Source organism: Capricornis sumatraensis, chromosome 2, assembly GCF_032405125.1.
Source record: "Capricornis sumatraensis isolate serow.1 chromosome 2, serow.2, whole genome shotgun sequence".
NCBI lineage: Eukaryota > Metazoa > Chordata > Mammalia > Artiodactyla > Bovidae > Capricornis > Capricornis sumatraensis.
Window position 1 is genome coordinate 216,693,503 of NC_091070.1, and position 22,303 is coordinate 216,715,805.

The 22,303-nt window shown below is 52.1% G+C and overlaps 1 protein-coding gene across 1 annotated transcript; it reads left to right on the forward strand.

Moving 5' to 3' along the window:
- Window positions 1–727: 727 nt before the first annotated feature.
- ACKR3 (atypical chemokine receptor 3) lies at window positions 728–13,171 on the forward strand. The gene is made up of 2 exons (XM_068964064.1): window positions 728–806; window positions 11,328–13,171. The coding sequence occupies exon 2, from the start codon at window positions 11,354–11,356 to the stop codon at window positions 12,440–12,442; it is 1,089 nt and encodes a 362-aa protein (XP_068820165.1). The 5' UTR covers window positions 728–806; window positions 11,328–11,353; the 3' UTR covers window positions 12,443–13,171.
- Window positions 13,172–22,303: the final 9,132 nt, after the last annotated feature.

Here is a 22,303-nt window from a genome sequence, read left to right on the forward strand (position 1 = left end):
GTTCAGAACGTTATTTTCACCAGACTTTCAAGATTTACAAATAAAATAATCTAAATAAAATCTATTACAAATGTTCCGTCCCCTCCTTTGGGGGTAGTACGATGTGGTACAGATTCATTGCTCCCCTTCCAAAACTGTTGCTTCTGTTTTGGAGGAATTAACAAAGACAATCCAGGCTTAATAAATCAACACTGAAGTTCAGAAGTTCAGAGCAATTTGTCTTGGGAACAAAGTCTTCCCTAGAGCTAAGATGCATTCAAAGGAATTCTTGTTGTTAATGGGATTATTAAAGATATCCCTTAGACCCAGATAAATATTTGATGATTTGGCAAAGCGCTGGGGTTTCTTTGCCGGTGTTTCTTCTGCTGACGCATCTCCCCCCTCCACCTAGGGTCTGGACCTTGTAGCTTCATTAGACTCTGCAAATGAAGGCAGGCTGGGATTTCCCCAGAGTATGCTTGTGTGCGAGAGTTTGGCCGGAAACTACAGATTGGGGTTTACAAGAGGGGTGAGGGTGCGCGCACGCGTGCAAGTGTGTGCGTGCATGTAAGCATGTGTGTGTGTGCGCGCGCGCGCGCGCACGGAGGGTGGGTGGCCAGGGCGGAGGGATGGAGGGGGAGGGGGAGGGGGCCCAGGAAAGGAAGCCGCAGATGCCGGTTACAAAGCTGCCATCTAGAGGCCGCCCGCCCGCAGTGTATATAACGCGAGTCTGAAGCCCCAGAAAGCTCACACTTCTGCGAACTGCTCAGCCCTAAGGCACCGAGCGCCGGAACCCAGAAGGCAAGCCGCAGGAGCCCAGCGCCCAGGTAAGGAAACGCTGCTGGGTCCGCAGGGCGTGCGGACGGCGGGCAGGGGTCTGCTCTTTAGCGCAGTGGTCTTTTTCCAGAGCTCTTCTTTCTAATAAGCTCTGATGGGTGCTGGCGAGTCCGCAGGTCTTGTTTCCGAAAGCCCAGGCGGCGTGTTGCCTTGCGAAGTGCGCCTGCTAACTCGGGGCTTCCCGTGGGCTGCAGAAAGTCAACAAGGGCTGTTTTCTGAAGTGGAAGGCGCTCTCTGTGTGTGTCTGTTGGACTGAGGAGTCTGAGGTTCATGTGCAGGCAGACTCCATCCCGCTTGCTCAAAGTTGGCATAGGGGTCAGCTTAGCACCGCTGCCTGCCTGGTTTCTCTTCTGCCTCTGCAGTGGGGAAACAGAACTGGCACTAAACGTGTGATTCCAGAAAGATGTGCCCGTTATGAAGAGGCGTCCTCCAGCGGAGAAGAAAACTGGGCTGAGAGTCTTTGTGGGTCCAGACTGGGTTTGAATTCACTGCTCTGGAGGATTACCAGAGCCTGTAAATCCGGAAGCTATAATAGTGCATGTTAAATACAGCCCGGCCCTCTTGTCTCTCCACTACATCCTTCTTAATCTGACTATTTGCTGTTCTCTCAGAAGGTGTTAAATCTGACTTCAGTTGGAAAAAAACAAAAAGGGCACACACACAAGTCTAGGATTTTGCGCTGTGATTGTACTCTTGAAGTAAAAAACATGAATTTTGTTCGATTTTGTTCGCCTGCATGAAGATCTGAGGAGTGACTCAAAACTCTGCAGTGAGGTCAGGCTTGGGTGGTTAGCCAAGACTTGGAAGTTCCAGGGAGAATGAGAAGCTGTAAAAGTCAGACTGCCTGTCTCCCTTTTTCTTTCTCTGTCTTTCTTTCTCTCAATTCATTTGCTCACACCAGGATCATTACGTTTTCCAGACGTAGAAGAGCCCCCCCACCCCAAATGGTTTACAGCCCTTTGAAGGTATTTGATGCCCTGACATCTCTTGAAACATTCATTCTGCAGAGTCTCAATGTGGTAACTTTTTCTTTTCTCTTTAAACGGGCAGATGCTGCCTTTGTGTTGCTTTATTTATTCCAGGGAAATGCGGAGATCAAATAGGCTCTCCTAGAAAGGCAAGTGGAGGCGGCTGGTGTCTGCGCTTCACTTTCCATAGATTTTAAATGGATAAACTGCTTGCCCTTCTTTCATCAGCCCTTGAGCTTCCCCAGATGCAGAGCCTTTTTCTAAAGCAGAGTTGCACATGGGGAGCTCTAGCTTGGAAACAATTTGCTCTTTTTTCCCCAGTCTCTGCCATAAACACTCCAGTGTGCACCAACTGTAGAGCTCCATGCCCAAGCTCCTGGAGCTGAGGGTGGGGGAGGAGGGTTGCACAGGATTTGGGTGGAAAAGCAAAAGACAATTGAGACTTGCTGCTGTGTTTTGCTGCTCATCTGATTTTTGAAAAGGGTATGCATTGCAGTTGTCATTTTTTAAAAGTTCTGGAAGGTATAGTGTAGGCAGCATGCAGATGCTTAACTGAGTCAGGACTTCCGAGGTTATCCCATATTAGCAGCTAGTCTTGAGAGACTGGAGAAGGTATTATGGTTTCTAATCAGGTCCAGAACAGGCAAAGTATAGTCTTTCTGGATGGAAAAAAAAAAACCCAAAACAAAAAAAAAACCTTATTTAATCAGGAACAGTGGCTTTTTGTCTGATCACTCCAGGCAAAGAGAGAGGCTCGTGTTTTCCAGGAGACACCAGGGAAATTGGTTACTCAAACCTGAGACTGAAAGAGGGTCATTCTATGAACCCTAACCAGGAGAAGGAAAAAACCTTAAAGGTTTTAGGACTTGTGATGTTCTCAGTGATTCTGCAGAACACGAGTGGAATTCTGGGCTAGAAAGTATTTGTATTTTTCATCCAGGCAACCATGGAACTTGGTTTTTATTCAGGAACAGAAATAGTTTTAGAAGGGCTTCCAGACAAATTGCGTGTGTGTAGGTGGAAATTTGTGTGTCATGTCAAGTGTTTCTAAAGTTCAGGAAATTATAGCTCTGGGAGACATATGTTTTATTAAAGTGAAAGCGAGCAGAAAAAAAGGAAAGAGAAAAAACGGGGCAGTTCTCTGATTTTGAATACTGAATGGTTTGCTACTGGATCTTTTGGTTACACAAGAATCGACTCAGCTTAGAACTGGAAAAAAAACATACACTGTTGCTTGGTTCTTCAAGTGATGAGAGAGTTGCGTATTTTCATAGTGAAAATTTTGCGGAGCCCTAAGCAGATTTGGAAGCTGACTCTGCTTTTTGTTCCGAGGTGGAGGGGCTGAGACCCCCTCAGGTGGTGCCCACGGGCAGGGGGCAGATAAAGGGGGCAGGGCCAGCCGAATGGCCAACCCCTCCAGTTCGCTTACGGTCCAGGAAACCTCTGTCACGTCTTCTCCTAGCTTTAAGTCTAAGATGGGAATCCCACTGTGTGTAGCCCAGGGTTTGGGGTTGTCCTAGGCTGGCTGACCCCCCACCGTTCGTCCTGCTTCTAAGCTGGGTGGGAATTAGGGCTCTGGTTACACCCGCCAGCCCAGACGGCAGCCTTTGTGCCGTGGGAACCTCTGGGTCTGCCCTCCTGGGTCCTGTGCCGCTTCCCAGTCGGGCCGCTGAGCACAATAGGACAGATCAGGTTTCTGGATGTGGGGTTCGTTCTCTTTCCCCCAGTTCTCCCCGTGTATCAATGTGAAGTGTATCTGAGGACTCTGGAAATAGATGGCCTCTATCTGGATTAGGGTTTGGATTTTTCTCTCTCTCTCAAACAACTCAGAGCAGTGCTTTACTTGTGAAAAATAACAGCAGGCAGGATGTCATTGTTCTGTTTGTTTGACATGGGGTAGGGGGAGACAGACTGCCCCCCTGCCGCCATTCTGCTCTCAGTCCTAGCAGGCGGCCTCTCAAGCCTGGGCCGAAACTTGCCTGGACATCCCCATAGATTTAATGCAGGATTGATAAGAAATGAAACAAACCCCAGAGCTGTGCAGTTTCCTAAGGACTTTTAGAACTGGTGCTCTGGGACAACCCAGAGGGATGAGGTAGGGAGGGGGATGGGGGGACACACGTATACCCGTGGCTGATTCATGTCGATGTTTGGCAAAAACAGCACAATATTGTGATTAGCCTCCAGTTAAAATAAATTAATTAATTTAAAAAAAAAAAAAGAAAGGAATTATGCAGGTCTTCCGTATATAAATTGCGCTCCTAGAGTGGAAAGGTCTGGGCTTTCGCAGGAGACCTGCTTCTGCGTCCCCCTGGAGAGTCCCTGAGGAGTAGGGAGGGTGAACAGAGTTGGTTTCAGCCACACCCCTGAGTTTCTGGTCCCGCTGCCTGTCTGACCTCAGTTTCCAGGTGCCCAGCGGTGAGGTTAGCCAGGTGAGGTTAGCCAGGCTGGGTGATCGTGGTGGGACAACACTGAGCTGCTCCGTGAAATTCCACCCTGGGATGACATGAGTTGAGCCCCAGTTGCAGAAAAGCCAGTGAAGAAGGTCGCCTGCGGGCACAGGTCCTGGAGAGCCCCGGATCCCCTCGGCGCCGAGTCAGTGCCCTGGGTGGCCCGGCCCACGTCACCTTCTCTGCACTGCACCTGGGCCTGACAAGCACCCGGCTTCCCCTGCAGGCCTGCTGCCTCCTCCCTCAAAAGCCTTTTCTGCCCCAAAGCCAGGCCCTTGCTCAAGACCGTGGTGGCTCCCGCATGGACAGGCTCAGCCAGGTTTGGTGACCCTCTGGTAGCACATCACTGACCACCCCAGCACCCACTATTTTCTGGGGGGTCCCCATCGGTCACTGGAGGAAGTCCCTCTCCATGCTCCAGTGGTGTCCACACTGCCTTCCCGCCTTCCCAACCCTCTCGGTTAGCTGGCAGGCTCCCGGGGGTGGGTGTGGAGTGATGATTCTGGTCTGTTATTGCCCCAGAGCAGTGCCTCTCACAGAAGGGGCTTCATAAACATTGGGGGGGGCATAGAAACAGGTGAGACTTAGCTCAAGGGAGGGTTCTGGAATAGTCTCCTCCGGGCTCCTGTTTCCGTTGATAATCTCACATTTCTGGTCTCGGGAGCTTGATTCACTGTTGATTCATTGATTATGAATTCACTGAACATGTGCTTCGTCCAGGCGCCATTGCTGGCTGCCCCGTACACAGGTAGTAAGACATCGTGGGGGTGGGGGCTTAAGGACGAAGGAGGGGAGACAAGGGAACAGCCAGTGACACAGAGTAGAGGTATAGGCCTGGCTGGCAGAAGGTGGGGGCACTAGAGGCGTAAATGGGGACAGGAGGGCCTACCCGGCTGTCCAGGAAGGGCGCTCCAGGTCTGTGACTGGACACTGCACGTGTGCTGAAGGCACTGTTGGGGAACTCCGGCTGGGTACCTGAACGTGGGGCCGTCTGAGTCCTGCAGGGAGCGACTGTGGTCCAGTGGAAAGACATGTTCCTTGCAGGCCAAAGCACCAGCCCACGGAGACTCTGAACTTGGAGATAAGTCTCATTCTGGCTTTGCCTTCAGCTTGCCGGGTGAGCGCAGGGAGACCACTGGGGGCAGCTGAATGTGTCAGGCCGCTTGGAGCTGTGGTCACCAAGGAACCTTGATTGATGAATAATAAGCCCGAGAGACGAGGGGACATCTCCCTTCTAGCAAATGGGGACATGAGTGGTAGATGAGTCTCTTACAGATGCCAGTGTGGGGTTGGGGGGTGCGGTGACAAGGTGGACAGACGCTGGTTCTCCATCCTGCAGGCCATAGGAAAATCTGCTTCCTGAAGTGGAAGTGTGATGCTCTCTGGGTGCAGATGTTGGACCCAGAATCTACAGGAAGTGATCCCTATAGAGGGAGCTCGGTGAGAGAAACCAGTATCCATTGGGCAAAAAGGGAGCGAAAAAAAGTGATGCTGATTACTGCTTTGTTTTCAGCGGGGTTCCTCTGGTCTAGAAAAAATGGACCACGAACTGCCATTGTTCTGTGGGACATTCGTCCCTCTAGTCATATTTCCATAACTCTTGATGCCAAGTTTCAGATCACACAGAAGTGTGTGGGGTGAAAGCTGCGATCCCGCCTTTGTCCTCTCATCCCACACTTCCAGCCCAGTTTTATACTCACTGCAGATCTTTCCCCATGCTTTCACACAAATGGGTGTGTGCCCAGTCACTTCAGTCGTGTCCGACTCTTTGTGACCCCATGGACCGTACATAGCCTGCCAGGCTCCTGTGTCCATGGGGTTCTCCAGGCAAGAAGACGGGTGGGTTGCCGTGCCCTCCTCCAGGGGATCTTCCTGTCTTAGGGACTGAACCCGCATCTCTTGCGTTTCCTGCCTTGGCAGGCTGGTTCTTTACCACTAGTGCCACCTGGGAAGCCCCTTATGCACATACATGTACCTATAAAAATGCTCGTAATTCTTGTTTTTTGGGGCATGTATATATGTGTAACTTTCCATGTTCATAAAAGCACCCCCTCTTTCTTTGTACAGCTGTATTATATTCCAGATAGTGGTTTGCAGTCCTTTATGGATCGACATTTATGTTGTCACCATTTTTTTGCTGATATATAAATAGTGCTTCAATAAACATCCTTGCATCTTGGGAATATTTATTTTGAAAAGAGAATGTGTGAACTTGTGAGATCAAAGACCTGAAAGAATCTTTTATCCCAAGCCCTGTTGCTTTCCTTCCATGAGGAATCTTTATGCAGATGTTATTAACCTGTGTCAGAAGTCGTCTCTCATTCTCCTGCCCTCCCTGGTGGGGGCTCCGACCCCGAGGGACGCAGCTGGTGGGCAGGTGTGACTGTCACCCAGAGGTCCTGCCTGAGCTCTGACCCAAGCTGATGGGAACGGAACTGCTGGCTTATTGCAGCAGAGGGGGTCTGGTCCACGTGGACTTGGGAGTCAGCTTCAGGCCCTGGGATCTTCAGCCTCACCACTGCCCTTCCTGCCATCGCAGACCGGCCACATGGCCTGGAGATGTCACCGTGTACACGAGGATCACGGCCCATGCTTCCCAGTTGGCATAGGCATTGAGCCCTCCAGTCGCATGGGATGGGCCCTCGCTTTTCCTGGGGGCAAGTGGAGACTCTGGTGAAGGGTCTCGGGGGTTTGAGTGGCCTCAGGGACCTGCTGGGATGCATTCCTCAACCCTTCTCCCTCAGGTTTGGCCGGGCCTTGGGGAGCCAGGGGCCTGGGTAGACGTTTTGCAGTTGCTGGATCACATCTTTGTTCAGGTCAGGGTCTTGAGAGCATCACCTGTTAAAATCTAAGACAGTGACTTAGGAAGTTTGTTGTCTTAGGCGCGGGGACCACCCATGGTTAGCCTCGGGCCTCCTGAACACACGCTCAGAGGCCCACTGATTGCATTCGACGTGACCTGGCAGAGGTCTTTATATGATACTATTCTCTTTTTCTGGAAAGAGCCCTCATTTGTTTCCAAAACAGAACAGGTGAAAAATGACAGGTGACGTGGGCTGCGCTCTCCTGTGGCATTTCCCCCTCTCTTTGGCTTCCCGTTTACATCTGCAGGGGGCTGGATTGCTGCACTCCTTGTATGCACAGCTCCTCTCTCACGGCCTCCCTTCCTTCTCTGGACCCCTGGAGCCTCTGCCCTGGGAGGGGAGGGGCCAGTGGGCTCCCTGGAAGAAGGCCGGTGGGCACGGCGTAGGCCTCTGGCTCATCTCCTGGGCTGGTGGCTGGTCAGTGATTGGTGGTGGATGATCGGTGGGCCAGCTGGCTGTCAAGCTCCAGCATGGCCCCCCCGCCAGCCTCTGCTGTTCCCCCAGCCCCTCCTGGAAGATTCCCCACACTGCCCAAGAGGGAACAGGGCGACTGTGGGTGGCGGGGGCGGGGTGGCGGTGGACCGACTCTTAAGTCACCTTCTGGTCCCAGAGGACGAGTGATCATTAAGTTGGGTTTTCATTGTCCAGAGACCAGAAACCTAAGGACCCGATGGGGTCCCTGAGCCCTTCCCTACCTTGGCTGTGGCCCGGGGGACAACGAGGGCTGGCCCAGGCTCAGAGGCGTGAGCGTGGACGGTCTGCTGTGCGGGAGACGTGGGCCCTAGAGGGACACAGACTCCTGGTGATTCCTGTAGGCCTCCTGCACCCATGAGTCCCTCTGTCCACACTGAGCCGTGCCCCTCTACCTGGGAGCTGGGGGGCGCAGCATGTCCAGTGAGCAGAATGACTCCTTGGGGGGAAGACGGAGGTAGGGGTGTAGCATCTCGGTCAGGCTTCCTTTTTCTTGAGCCCCCGTGCACGGTGTAGACCCCAGGGATTCTGGCTGCGTCTGTGGAAGCCTGGTAGGGCTGTGCTAGGGTGGGCAGAGGAAAGGACCCCTAGCCAGGCCCCAGCCCCACTCTGCCCGCCTCTGTGGGGCAGCGGCTTGTCCTCCGGCTGAGTTCTGCAGGAACCCGGGTCAGATGAGGTCATGGGTTGAAAGTGCTTTATAAGCTAAAGTGAAAGTGTTAGTCACTCAGTCGCGCCGACTCTGCAACCCCACGGGCTGCAGCCCTCCAGGCTCCTCTGTCTGTGGGGTTTTCCAGGCAAGAATCCTGGAGTTGGGTTGCCATTTCCTCCTCCAGGGGGTATTCCCGACCTGGGGACTGAGCCCATGTCTCTTCTGTCTCCTGCGCTGGCAGAAGGCTCCTTACCACTAGCGCTACCGTTACCACGAGGCCTTAGGGAAGCCCCATGCCCTGCTGAAACCGTGTTTCATGGATCACAGCCTGGTCGTGGCGAAGGGGCTTGTGTTACTCAGTGAAGCTATGAGCCGCGAGTCCATCACCCGAGATGGGCAGGTCACAGTGAAGAGTTCTGGCAAAACGTGGTCCACTGGAGAAGGGAAGGGCAGACCACTCCAGTATTCTTGCTGTGAGAACCCCATGAACAGTATGAAAAGACAAGAAAATATGACACCGGAAGGTCAGAAGCCCCCCCCCAGGCTGGAAGGTGTCTATGCTTCTCCCGAAAGAGCAGAGCGCAGTTACTAACAGCTCCAGAAAGAATGAGGTGGCTGGGCCAAATCGGAAATGACGCTCAGCTGTGGATGTGTTTCATTTTAAGGAGATGGGAAAAAAAGGGGGTCACACCTTAGAGCCACGCAGGAGAGCCGAGCCCAAGTGCTCCCCTCACTCTCTCCTGAAGTCGGGGGTGCAGCGGGCACCATCAGTTCCTGGCTGCTTAGTGGCCCGGGGTGGCGGGAGGGCCAGGAAGACCTTGGAGGCAGGGTCTGGGGGTGGCTGCCCACCCCGAGGCCAGTCCAGGCCTCTCACAGGTGTGTGCTGTGCGTCTGTGTCCACTTGGGGTTCTCCAGCTGCGTCTTCCACAGTCTCTTAGGAGGATGAGTTTATTTGTCCTAACTTGACCTTGGGCTTCCCTGGTGGCTCAGCTGGCAAAGAATCCACCTGCAATATGGGAGACCTCGGTTCGATCCCTGGGTCGGGAAGATCCCCTGGAGAAGGGAAAGGCCACCCACTCCAGCATCCTGGCCTGGAGAATGCCCTGGACTGTGTAGTCCATGGGGTTGCAAAGAGTCAGACATGACTCAGCGACCTTCACTTCGTTTCACTTCAACTTGACCTTGCTGATTTTCCATACATGCCCTCTGGTTGTGTTTTGCAACAAGTTGGTGGTCCCAGGACCTGAGTGTCCTCCTAGTGACGGGGGGAGGCTCTGAGGACCACCAGGTTTCCTGGCCTCGGGCCCTGTGGCTCCACTACCTCCTCCTCGGAGGTCCAGCTGTGTCCAGCAGCAAAAGGGGGTGCTGAGGCCCAGTCAGGTCACCTGGAGGGGAACCAGCCGCCACTTGCCACTCATAGAGGTGAACAGACAACAGCTGAGGGCCATCTCCATACCTGTGGTCCTAGGGCAGGTCCTCAGCTGTGAGTCTGGGGGCTGAGGTGGCCCTGGGTTGGCAGCAGGTGCATGGCCTCACTTCTGGGGCGTCTGCTCATTTCCCCTGGAGGTAAAGGCATCAGCTCACTGTCTGCAGGCAGCTCCTGCCTCTCCCCACTCCCAGGGCGGGACATTGACCACTTAGCCACTTGGTCAGTTTTGAATGTGGGGCAAGAAGTAAGCGAGTCTGTGCTTTTTGATAGGTCAAGAGAGGGGGAGGATTCAGTGTTGAGCTTCTGTCCGTTAGATTCTGTCCTCAGCCCTTGAGTTCTTAGGTAGCCTTGGGAGACGGAGGCTGGTGCACTGAGAAAGCAGTGGCAGATGACGGGTTAACTAGACTCACATGAAGCACTAATGAGGGAGGGGCCCGAGTCCCACCCCAGGATGGTCTGGTCACCAGAGGGGTGCTCTCCCACCTGGGTCCCTGTGGACCGTTAGCCTGGCCGCTAGGCCCCGACTCAGGGACCATCCTTCCCCATCCTCCAGGACCTCTTGTGTGTGGCCTGGAGTCCAGTTTAGAGGAACTTGGCAAATAAGCTTGGCTTGCGGTCAGTTCTTACCTGTGACAAGGGAGAAAGAGGAGCAGACTCCCTACTGTAGACGGTGACGCCCAGCAGGGCACCCTTGGGCCGAGTGGTTTCGTTTTACAGCCCCTTCCTATGGGGACGCAGTGAGGCTGTCCACCCAGGGTGGTGGTGGGGGGGCTTCAGAGCCTTCAGGTGGGCGAGTCAGCAGGAGGAGACAGCCCCGGGCAGCTCTTGGAGCTGACGTTCCTGGGCCGTCATCCCCAGGCACAGTAACGGCTCAGGCTGGATTCTTCTGGGCGTTAAGATGGTGCCAGTCGAGAGTGTTGACCTCACGCCAGATCAGCAGGGAAGACCATTAGGAAAAGCCAGCCCCTCCAAGACACAGCTTTGGGTCTTGGTACAAGTTGCTCTCAAAGCAGTTGGACAAATAAAAGATGGAAAACCAGGCAATGGCCACATTTGGAGATGGCCGATTGGTGGCTCTGAGTTGCGAATCACATGGCAAAGTCGGAGGCTGTGGATGGGGGCGCAGTGAAACTGCGGGGCGGGCCACACACTGTCCACACCTCCATGGGTCTGCAAACCGCAGGCAGCCCGACACGGCCAAGCAGGACGCTTGTTACTCACCAGTGCAGGAAACAGATCCACCCCTGCTCTTGGGTACGTGGGTGAAATGCCTCCGCTGTCTGCAGGGGAAAGCGAGCTGGCCACAGGCACCTCTGGGCTGAGCCTCAGCTGCCTGATGGCCCTCTGACTCCCCAGAATGTGTCAGTTTCATATCCGGGGCACAGCCCAATCTGGTGACCTCTGGAGAACACAGTCCTGCAAAGACAGAGGAAGCAAACACTTTCACTCTTTGAGAGAAACGGATTCACATGGTTTTAGAACATGGGTGTGTTTTGTTTTGCAGATTGTCTGTCGCGGTCAGTTTTGTTCTCTCCTTTCTTTGCAAAGTTACTTGGGAGCTGCCGTGAAACCGCTGAGCAGACGGGGGTGCTGGGAAAGCACTTTACAGGCCTGGAGCGTTTGCTCAGGGATCCATTCTTCTCTTGCATCTTTTAAAACTGTATTTGCTTTTGCGCACAGGCCGTTGGACCACTGCCCTCGACACCATGGATCTGCATCTCTTGGACTACTCGGAGCCGGGGAACTTCTCCGACATCAGCTGGCCCTGCAATGGCAGCGACTGCATCGCGGTGGACACCCTGCAGTGCGGCCACATCCCCAGCAAGAGCATCCTGCTGTACACGCTGTCCTTCGTCTACATCTTCATCTTCGTGATCGGCATGATCGCCAACTCCGTGGTGGTCTGGGTGAACATCCAGGCCAAGACCACGGGCTACGACACCCACTGCTACATCTTGAACCTGGCCATCGCCGACCTGTGGGTGGTGGTCACCATCCCCGTCTGGGTGGTCAGCCTCGTGCAGCATAACCAGTGGCCCATGGGCGAGCTCACATGCAAGGTCACCCACCTCATCTTCTCCATCAACCTCTTCGGCAGCATCTTCTTCCTCACCTGCATGAGCGTGGACCGCTACCTGTCCGTCGCCTACTTCGCCAGCACCTCCGGCCGCAAGAAGAGGCTGGTGCGCCGCGCCGTGTGCGTCCTGGTGTGGCTGCTGGCCTTCGGCGTGTCCCTGCCCGACACCTACTACCTGAAGACCGTGACGTCCGCCTCCAACAACGAGACCTACTGCCGGGCCTTCTACCCCGAGCACAGCGTCAAGGAGTGGCTCATCAGCATGGAGCTGGTCTCCGTGGTGCTGGGCTTCGCCATCCCTTTCTCCATCATCGCTGTCTTCTACTTCCTGCTGGCCCGCGCCATCGCCTCCTCCGGCGACCAGGAGAAGCAGAGCAGCCGGAAGATCATCCTCTCCTACGTGGTGGTCTTCCTGGTGTGCTGGCTGCCCTACCACCTGGTGGTGCTGCTCGACATCTTCTCCATCCTGCACTACATCCCCTTCACCTGCCAGCTGGAGGCCTTCCTCTTCACGGCGCTGCACGTCACGCAGTGCCTGTCGCTGGTGCACTGCTGTGTCAACCCCGTGCTCTACAGCTTCATCAACCGCAACTACCGGTACGAGCTGATGAAGGCCTTCATCTTCAAGTACTCGGCCAAAACGGGCCTCACCAAGCTCATCGACGCCTCCCGCGTGTCGGAGACGGAGTACTCCGCTTTGGAGCAGAATGCCAAGTGATGGCTTTCCGTGCGGCCTCTGGACCTGTGCGTGGCCTTTGGACCTGTGCGTGGGGCTCCCCCGGGGGGACCCGCCGGGCCGCCTGGTTTTCCGGAGGAAAGCCGAGTGGCTTCGGGCTTGGTGACCCTCGTTGGCGTGGAGAGGGCCAGCCTGCGTCCCTCTGGCTCCTTTCTCGCTCTCAGCCCAGCGGGGCCCTCGAGGGGCCCCTGTGACAAGCCCCCGCCGCTCGTCACACCAGCTTCGGGACAGGCTTGCTGCACTTCTGTAACATAGGACTTTTCTGTGCTGCCTGAAGGTTTTATAATAGGGATTTGTATTTAAATCTTAAGACTATTTTTCTCACTCTCGATGTACCCTCTCAATGTATTTGAAAGTTTATATTTTAAATATCCGTATGGGAGGATCCATGCTGACATGTACTCAGTGTTGTAGTTCTGAGGTTAGCTTGACTTCCGTTTTGACTAAGGATGACATTAATTGTTAGCTGTTTTGAAAGCCTCTTGCTATATAAATATATATATATATATATATAAATAAATATATATGCCAGTCTTGGCTGAAATGTTTTATTTACAATAGTTTTATATCTGTGTGGTGCTTTGGGCCGGTCTGGGATACAGAACAAAAACTGCTCTATAATGCAGTTTGTGACATTAATATTATTGTAAAGTGACATTAAAAATAAATGCAGTGACACTATCCCAGTCTGTAACACGGCACACAAAACAAACCCTTGTATTCCAGAGAGTTCTTTCCATTTGTAAGTTATTTTTTTTTAATAAAGATTTTTTTTTCCTAAAAAAGGTGTTCAGATCTCAGTTTTCAAAGCATGTTTGGCATTCAGGCGGCATGTTTGATGATAATATACAAATATTTACAACATAGGTGATCAACCTAATAAATATGTTTAAAGAAAGGAATACTGTCAGAAAAGCAAAACCCAGGAAGTTGACGTGGATGAAATGATATGAAAGGAGACACATCTGAGTGCGAGTGTTGTGGTTTAATTTTTTAAATTTCTGCCTGTGTGTAAGGGAGGGGATCTGGTTGGTAGGTGCACCTGTCAATGCAAAATTGGTAAAAAAAACTCCCAGTTTGCTGTCTGCCCAAAAGGGTGTAGGGCCCGGAACTCACCCTCGTATCCGCCAGGGCTTGAACCTTCCCTGCTGAGGCTCTGCGGTTTAAGTCCTTTCTTTTTCTCTGGTCAAGACAGACTCTTCATTTTAACGATAATCTATCCATGATCCTGTCCTTCAGGCCATGCAATAAGTACAATCCTGGCCTGTGCTGTCACCAAATTAACCCACCTTGCTAGTAGTCAGGAAGAGCTCTCTCAGGAAGCCCCTACCGTCTACACGGGCCACAGGAGCGGCGCGGGCTTGGTGGGCGTGTCTGGGCAGGAAGCCAGAGGAGGGTGTGGCTTCCCGATGAGGTCCCCCACCCCTTCCCCCGGATGGCACTGATGAACAGAGAGAGCTTTTGCCAACACAAAGGTGGACCCGGACTGGGACTTCAGGCTCACCTGGGAACCTGGGGGCTGCCCCCACTATAAGAAAATACCCTGGGTACAGCGGTTTCCACAGCAGACAGCCCCCCAGGCCCTGCTTCCAACCTACTGCAGGAGGGCTCTCCCTTCTCAGAGGTCTTAGGGCTGAGTTGTGAAACCCAGCTTACATATTATTTTCAACATCTTGATACCCATATAAGTTCTCAGGTCCACGTGCGCCTTGTGGTGGTTTAGTCCCTAAGTCGTATCTGGCTCTCTGCAACCCCACAGACTAGTCCGCCAGGCCCCTCTGTCTATGGGATTCTGTAGGCATTGGACAAGCAAATAGCAACCCATCCAGTGTTCTTGCCTGGAGAATCCCAGGGACGGGGGAGCCTGGTGGGCTGCCGTCTATGGGGTCACACAGAGTCAGACATGACTGAAGTGACTTAGCAGCAGCAGCAGCAGGCGAGAATACTGGAAGGGTTTGCCATTTCCTTCTCCAGGGGAACTTCCCGACCCAGGGATCAAACCTGGGTCTCCTGCATTATCGGGCGGATTCTTTACCTCTGAGCCGCCATCAGAGAAGCCCTTGCCTTGTTCCAAATAGGATTCAGGTCAGATGGTAATGGAACAGGTGGATAATGACGTAACCATAGGTGAAGACACCAAGATCAGGGAGAAGGGATGTGAGGATGGCAAAGTGAAATCACAGGAGACTATGACCCCAATATACATTCTTGATGATAGAAAAGGACTGCAAGTTTGCTCTGTGCTATCTAGTGGCCTGAGTTCAGACAGAAACACTTAAGTGCAAAGCGGGATATGGATTGCACCCCCAGTTCAGCTCCGTAATTTATTGTCCAATCTTTCAGTGGCGTCCAACTCTGCAACCCCATGGACTGCAGCACTCCAGGATTCCCTGTCCTTTCCTGTCTCCCAGAGCTTGCTCAAACTCATGTCCATCGAGTCAGTGATGCCATCCAATCATCTCGTCCTCTGTCATCACCTCCTCCTGCCCTCAGTCTTTCCCAGCATCGGAGTCTTTTCCAGTGAGTCGGCTCTTCACATCAGGTGGCCAAAGATTGGAGCTTCAGCTTCTGCATCAGTCCTTCCAGTGAATCATCAGGACTGATTTCCTTTAGGATTGACTGGTTTGATTTCCTTGCAGTCCAAGGGACTCTAAGAGTCTTCAGCACTCCAGTTCAAAAGCTTTAGCTTCAAGCTTCAAAAGCTTCAGCGTTCAGCCTTCTTTGTGGTCCAGCTGTCACATCCATACTTGACTGGTGGAAAAATAGCTCTGTAATAGGCAAACAAAAATAATTCAATGTTGAGGCCCCGTCTCTGCCATTCAGAGGCACCCTGCCCCCATCCCCACTGGCGTCTGCTGAGATGTCCTCTGGTTCTCAGTCAGGGCTCCTCTGACAGCCCTGTTCAAGGGTCTCTATCTGCCATTCCACACCACGCTGGACCACAGTGTCCTTGGGTACTGGGTAGGCTGCAGCCTGCTCTTTTCTGCATTCCCACCTCTTGAAGCCAGTGAAAATCACCAGTCATTTCCTCTTGCATGGAGGTGTGGAGGGAGAGAGGAGGAACTTAATTTAGACACATCGTGTGGATTTCTTGTCTCCCTGTAGAGCTTAGCACACAGTGTCGCAGACCCCTGTGCGTCTTCGGGGTGGAGGCTCCATCTGCGGGGTGTGCCAGTGACTAAGCCCTTTCTGCTCCTTCCAGAAATCCTCTTCTCTGCCCTGCCCCTTGTGTGTGTGTTGCTTAGTTGCTCAGCCATACCTGACTCTTTGCGGCCCCATGAACTAGTCTGCCAGGCTCTGCCGGGGTCCAGCCCCAGGGGATCCAGGGTGATTCGAAGGGGAGACGGATAGGCGAGGAAAACTTATTTATTTAGAGATACAAGATTAGATTTAGGAAGAAATAGTATAGTAGGAATTTTAGACGGAGAAAAAGAGGCTGAATAACTTGGTTTACGGGGAAAACCAATAAAACCTCGAGACAAGAGGTTTGCACCATCTACGTCAGGCCACCGGCGTCCACTTGAATATCGAAGGGTGCCCCGCCTTAGGCTCCCTTTCGCGTGGATCTTAGCAGCCAGGGCAAGTAAGTAGACGTGGTGAGCCTCCCAGCTCCAGATGGGAATTCAGCCAAAAAAGGGGAGAAAAGAACGACACAGGGAAGCCCAGCGTCGGTGCAAGACTCCAAAAACTTTATTTTCAAAATCAGCTTATATACCCCAAGTTGTACATAAAGAAATAATGGAATATGCAGTTATGCAGGGGCAGCAGTCCTGACCCTCATTGAGACCAGGCTTTCTGTTTGCATACCCTCCTGTATACAAAAGGTCTCAGGTGGTTTAGGTTATCTTCTGACCAAGAGGCCTGTTAACATTTTTATGGCTCTCTTCCTGGATAATTGTCTATCAACCAGAAAACTCCTTTTCCCTAGAAGTGTTTTTTCTTTACTCTGCATCACCCTCAAAGTACTAAATAGTTACATTCCTGTAGAACAAAGGTGCAGTGGGTTATAACAAAGAAAGTGCTTAACTCAAAGATCTAATGTTGCTAATACCAGGTCTACTACCTGTTTTTCTATATACCAACCATCTCTACAAATAAAAGATATGAAAATTTGGCAGCAAGTATTGGCTCAACAAATGAAACCTTTAATCAGTCCTGTTCTAATGATGTTGACTCCTCGGAAGCTCCTACATTCCTAGGATGTTTTAAGCTTCCTGTGCCTCCTACGGTCAGGAGGCCTCAAACAATCACATGCGTAGCTGTACGAGTCCTGCAGGCAGGCTAGAAAGCCATCAGAGGGGTTTTTGGACTGAAACACTCGTATTATGCCCAGGAGATTTATTATCTAAAAGCTCTAATTTTTTCCAGAAAAAGGTGGTGGGGGGACAGCCCCCTGTTAATGACAGAAGAGTAGGTGGAAAGCATAACACAGTAAAGCAGGCAGACTCTGGTCTTGGGGGGTGGATGCTCAGGAAATTCCAGGAGGAACCCCTGAAGCCTGATCACGTCCTTGCGTTTTGTCAGGCTTCCTTCCGCATGACCTTGTCACGGGCGGGATTCCTCACGCTGGCCCCCCGCAAGGCTCCTCTGTCCATGGGATTCTCCAGGCAAGAACACTGGAGTGGGTTGCCATTTCCTCTGCATTTCCTGACCCAGAGATCAAACTCATATCTCTTGCTTCTCCTGCATTGCAGGCAGATTCTTGATCTCTGAGCCACCTGGGATCCCCCCTGAAGACTTATGCAGATTGGAGTCCTTTCCTTTGATCTCTGGTGTAACATCCCTCCTGGGAGCAATGCCACGGGACAATGTGGCTGCAGGTGGGATGATTGAGGCCCAGGTCAAAGGCATGGAACATCAGTGGGGATGTCATCAATTAATATTTTAAACGTGGAGTGGGCAGAGGTCATGTGCACGGTTTGGGATTTGTGGTGGCCACTTGGGGGAGAGGGGCTGGGCAGAAGCCCGCAGCTCTCCTCAAATGCAGAGATCAGAGTCTGAATTCTGCCCTTCTGTCATTCTTTTGGCATCTCTGGTGATGGAAGGATCTTGACACGTACCCACCGCTGTATTTAAAATGGATAACCAACAGGGTCCTACTATATAGCACGGGGAACTCTGCTCAGTGTTATGTGTCAGCCTGGATGGAAGAGGGGTTTGGGGGAGAATGGATACATGTGTATGCATGGCTGAGTCTCTCCACTGTTCACCTGAAACTCTCCACCTTGTTTGTTAATTGGCTATGTGCTGGGCTGTGCTTAGTCACGCAGCTGTGTCTGACTCTCTACGACCCTGGACTGTAGCCCGCCAGTCTCCTCTGTCCATGGGGATTCTCCAGGCAAGAATACTGGAGTGGGTTGCCAAGCCCTCCTCCAGGGATCTTCCCAACCCCGGGATTGAACCCAGGTCTCCCGTATTGCAGGTGGATTCTTTACTGTCTGAGCCACCAGGGAAGCCCTAATTGGGTATACCCCAATACAAAATAAAAACTTTTAATAAAAAGAAAGAAAGATCTTTGAAAATGCCAGCCTTCTGAGATGGTAATAAAACTGTTGGTGATCTAACGAGTGATGGTATTTGGACCCCACATGGATGTCAGGAGCTCCAATGTGGGGCAGGGTCTGGGCTGGGGAGGAAGTCAGCCATCAGATCCTTGACAGCTCTGCCTGGCGCTGGAGATGGGGAAGCTTTTCTGCCCCCCTCCCTTCCACCTGACGCTCTATTCCAAAAGGCAGCGGGCAGGAGGGCCATTGCAAGCCACCCAGGTGGCAGTCTGTTGTCAGTAATAAAGGCTTTTCATTTGGTTCAATGTATAAGCTATTTACTGGGTTCCCTGAAAATGAAGAAGAAAAATAATGCCACTGAAAACATTAGATGTGAAATCCTTTGGGCACAAAGCAATCCGTGGGACCGTGGACTTGAGTCCTCCCAGAAGCCTTGCCGCAAACTGGGATGAGGCCCCGTGGACATCGGTGTTCAGTTCTCTGATTGAGTAGCAAGAAATTCCAAATCACTGACAGCTGGCCTTTTCTCGGGGTCTCCCCAGGAGAGAGCAGCTCAGCAGTGTGACCCCATTTTTTAGGAATGTGGAAATCCTGCCTTTGTGGGTCCAGGAGACTTTCCGTCTAAGTTAAGGCTGGCATCGCAGAATCTGGAGTCTCATGTGAATCTGCCCTGAATGGGCTGAGTGATGATGGTGGATTAGCTCAGGAAGGTCCCCAAAGTTCCCTCCCGGAAGGACCAGGCTTCAGTATGAAGCTCCAGGAGGGTACCTCTGTATGGATACAAGCCACTGAGATCTCATCTTTCCTGAGAAATGGTAGGTAAATGTTTGAAACAATCCACCCAGTATTCAAAAACACTTCACTTCCCTTTGTCTGTGGTCTTGGACCCTTCAAGGAAAGCTACTGTATACCTTTGGCAGTGCCTGCCAGGACTCTAAAATACTGATAACAGGGCCATTTAATATGGAATGATGCTAGTTTGGGTACGGTCTGATAGGAAATAAAATTATTTATTGTAGGCAGTTTGTATTTGCAGCAAGGTTTTTGCTTTCTGGGTGATTAATGATGGCTTGATTCTTCTATAAAATGCTAAGGGTATTCTTCCCTGGTATCGGCTCTTACACTCACTCACACACATACATGTGGTTTCATTACCATCTGGGAACTAACACATGCATCATGGACATGGCTTCCACGGTCATGTCTAGGATGGCCTAGCCAAAGGCCGGACCACAGCGTGGAGGTCTGCCTTCTAGAAGACGGAGACTCCTGCCAGAGTTGGGGCAGTTGAGCGCAAAGCCCAAAGAGCCCTCAGTGCTCGTGTCCTGGGGAATCCTGGAGACCCTCAGCTTCCTCAGTTATAAAGTCGGATGATAACAGTTCCTGCTTCACAGGGTTCCTGAGATGGTCAAATTCCACAGAGCCTGCAGAGTGCTGGTCGGCTGCCTGGGGCACACAGAGCCTGTGCTTGGGTCCAGAGCCCCTATTCCGCAGCCTCTGGGCGCAGTCTGCATTTTTTTGTGCAAGAAACAATGCGTTGAAGAGAAATACGGAGAGCGAACACCTGCCCGTGGGTGGAGACTGAAGGAGCGGGGCACCTGCCTCCACCGGCGCTTGTGTCCCCCAGGAACTACGGACAGGGTCTGGAGACATTTTTGGTTGTCTCTCCTGGGGGTGAGGACGCCATGGGCACCTGGTGGGAGGAGGTGAGGGAAGGGGCAGGGCATCCTACAGTGAACAGACGGCCCTCAGCAAACAACTGCTGGCCCCAGGTGTCAGCAGAGCTGAGACGGAGGGAACTGGGTCTCAGCCAACGATGAGACACGAGAATGCTGGCTGCTAGTCATTGCCTACCTACAATCTGTTCAGAGCAGGTCCTGGGGCTGCGGGTACATCCTAGGGGGTCCCCAGAGCCCCCAGCTCCCCCTTCCTTGCCCCTCAGCTCTGCAGAAGGATGTTAGCTGACAGGTGAGGGCAAGCCGCACCTTCAGTGCTGGTGTAGGACTCGCACTGAGAGTCTCATGGTGCCTGAAGATACTTTAATTTCACAGGATTCAGACCAAAATTCTCATTTTAATTTCAAAAATTTGGCTCATTACTAGTTTACATTAAAGACACTTGTGCAAAAGGCACAGGCAAATAAACTGTAGTCAACATTTGAGGTGCCCCTGTGAGGTTTTATCTTTTTTATTTTTTGCAATAGCTGTAAATACCTTCAAAGCAGAAAGGAAGAAAAATGAAACATTCGATTTACAAAGCAAGCAAGACATCAGAACTAAAGGAATCTGTGAAGAAAGTAGGATGAATTAACCAATTTTTTAAAAAAGCAGAAATAAAAACAAAATCAAGAGAATTACAATATTTAGTTTCGAAGGCCCCAGAAAGAGCGCGGTTGGTGACAGGGCTGCGTGAAGACAGCAGTGTGACAGTTTCGATTCTGCGTCTCAGGAACTGGGTGACGCGGGAAATAGTCACGAACCCCACGAACCTCAGTTTTCTCGCCCTTAAAACGACCTCTCCACCTTTGTTAAAGGGTTCTTGCAGAGGTCAGAGGTGTGCGTGTGCCAGTAAACACGGCTGAGTGACGGGATAAAGGGGTGAGTCGGTGCTTTACCCCTCTGAAGCACTTCTGAAGCCACACCAAGAATTCCCAAGCTTTGGGCAAGATTCCTTCCCTGTCCCAGTGCTTCCGCGCTCTGCGGCCCGGAGTGTCTTCGATGTCGCGTCTCGAGGGCGGCCTGTGCTTTGCAGGCCTGTGTTACGTCTGCACGCGTTCACAGTCACCGTGCCCTGCTGTCAGCCACTGTCCATGTGGCCTTGTCTGAGTTTCCCAGGCTTGCGCTTCCGAAGGACTAAGATGACTGACCGTGGGAGGAAGGCTCTTCACGGGCACGGGGGCGGGGGGTGCTGGTTATCTGTAGGGTGTGTGACAGGCGATGGGCAACGTTGGTGTTTTCCTTAATTTCCGAAGCGTCATTTCTGCTGGCTTTTCATATGCTTATTCACTCAGCCTTTTCCATGTGGGATTCAGAAGGGCTGACTATCATGTTGTTTCTCCCGATGGGTTGCGGGGGGCGGGGGATAAAAGAGGGGGTGAAAAAAGGGGGGCTTCATCAGCCATTTGTTAGAATATAATGTTCAGAAGCGGTAGAATGGAAAAATCTGAATTTCCATAGTTATTTCCGGAACTAAACTGATTAAAATCCTTTCCTAGGTAGATCGGAATCTTCCCTTTAACCACGTTCAGAAGAAAAGGCCGAGAGAGGCATTGTGGCGAGGGCATTAAATCTGCTTGGGTGACTCAGAATGCGGGTTGGCACGGCGGCGTGTCACGGGGCGCGTCGCAGACCCGGCGAGTCGGTGGCCGTGGTGTGTCTGAAAGGGCCCGGGCCTCACGCTACCACGCTGAATTTGCTTCCTTTTAGGCTTTCACAGCAAAGTGTTTGAAGCTGAGCCTTTCATTCCTTTTCGCGGGGCTGTCGTCAATAGGAAGAACGCATTAAGGTCCCCCCATCGCTGCTTTTCTCAGGATTGTGGTTAAAGTGGGGATTGTGTTTTAGGCTGTGCTCTAATGAGAATTTGAATTTCGTGCAGAGCTGGAGTGTCAATGAAAAATCGCCCGTTGCCCAGCTGTGCAGCCTGTGAATATCTTTCCCTGTAGTTTATTCCACTCTGGCTCCTGTTAATTTATTCAATCACGGATCAGGCCATCGTTATTGAACGCCTATGGTGTGCCAGGCGCTGGGCTCATCTTTAAAATGTTAAAGACGGCTGGGGCTTTGGTTTTTCCTTTTTTAATGTTTAAATTTTATTTTTTAGTTTTTTGGCCATGCCGTGCAGCCTGTGGGATTTCAGTTCCCTGACCGGGGATTGAACCTGTGCCTCCTCAGTCTGAAGCATGGTCTCTTAACCACTTGACTGCCAGGGAAACACCTGTTTTCCTAGTTTTCTACGACCCCAGCCTGGAAGGGGAGATGGATGACAAGATGCAGAGACGTTGTTACTGGCAGCATGGTAAGAAGACTCTGGGGAGGCTCAGAGCTGAGAGGAGGCAGCGATTCTCCCAGGAGGAATGGGGGAATGTCTGCAAAGAGCCGCCCTGCCCCATCTCCATCTGAGGGCAGCCGGGACTCCAGCGGGCAGGCCCTTGGGACAAGGACTGGCAGCCCTGTATGGGCTGGCAGTCCCCAGGACAGCTTTGGGAATGCTATCACTGCTAAAAGGAAACACTTTCAGGAAAAGTGAAGGCGTCTGAGGTGTCCAGAAGTCAATCAGTGCTGACACTATTAAGCACTGTGTGATAGGAGCGTGTTTCTAAGTCAGAAGCCAAGGTCATCAG

Excerpts from the sequence above, each read along its gene's own strand:
- ACKR3 (XM_068964064.1), top strand. The coding sequence starts at position 11,354 with ATGGATCTGCATCTCTTGGACTACTCGGAGCCGGGGAACTTCTCCGAC.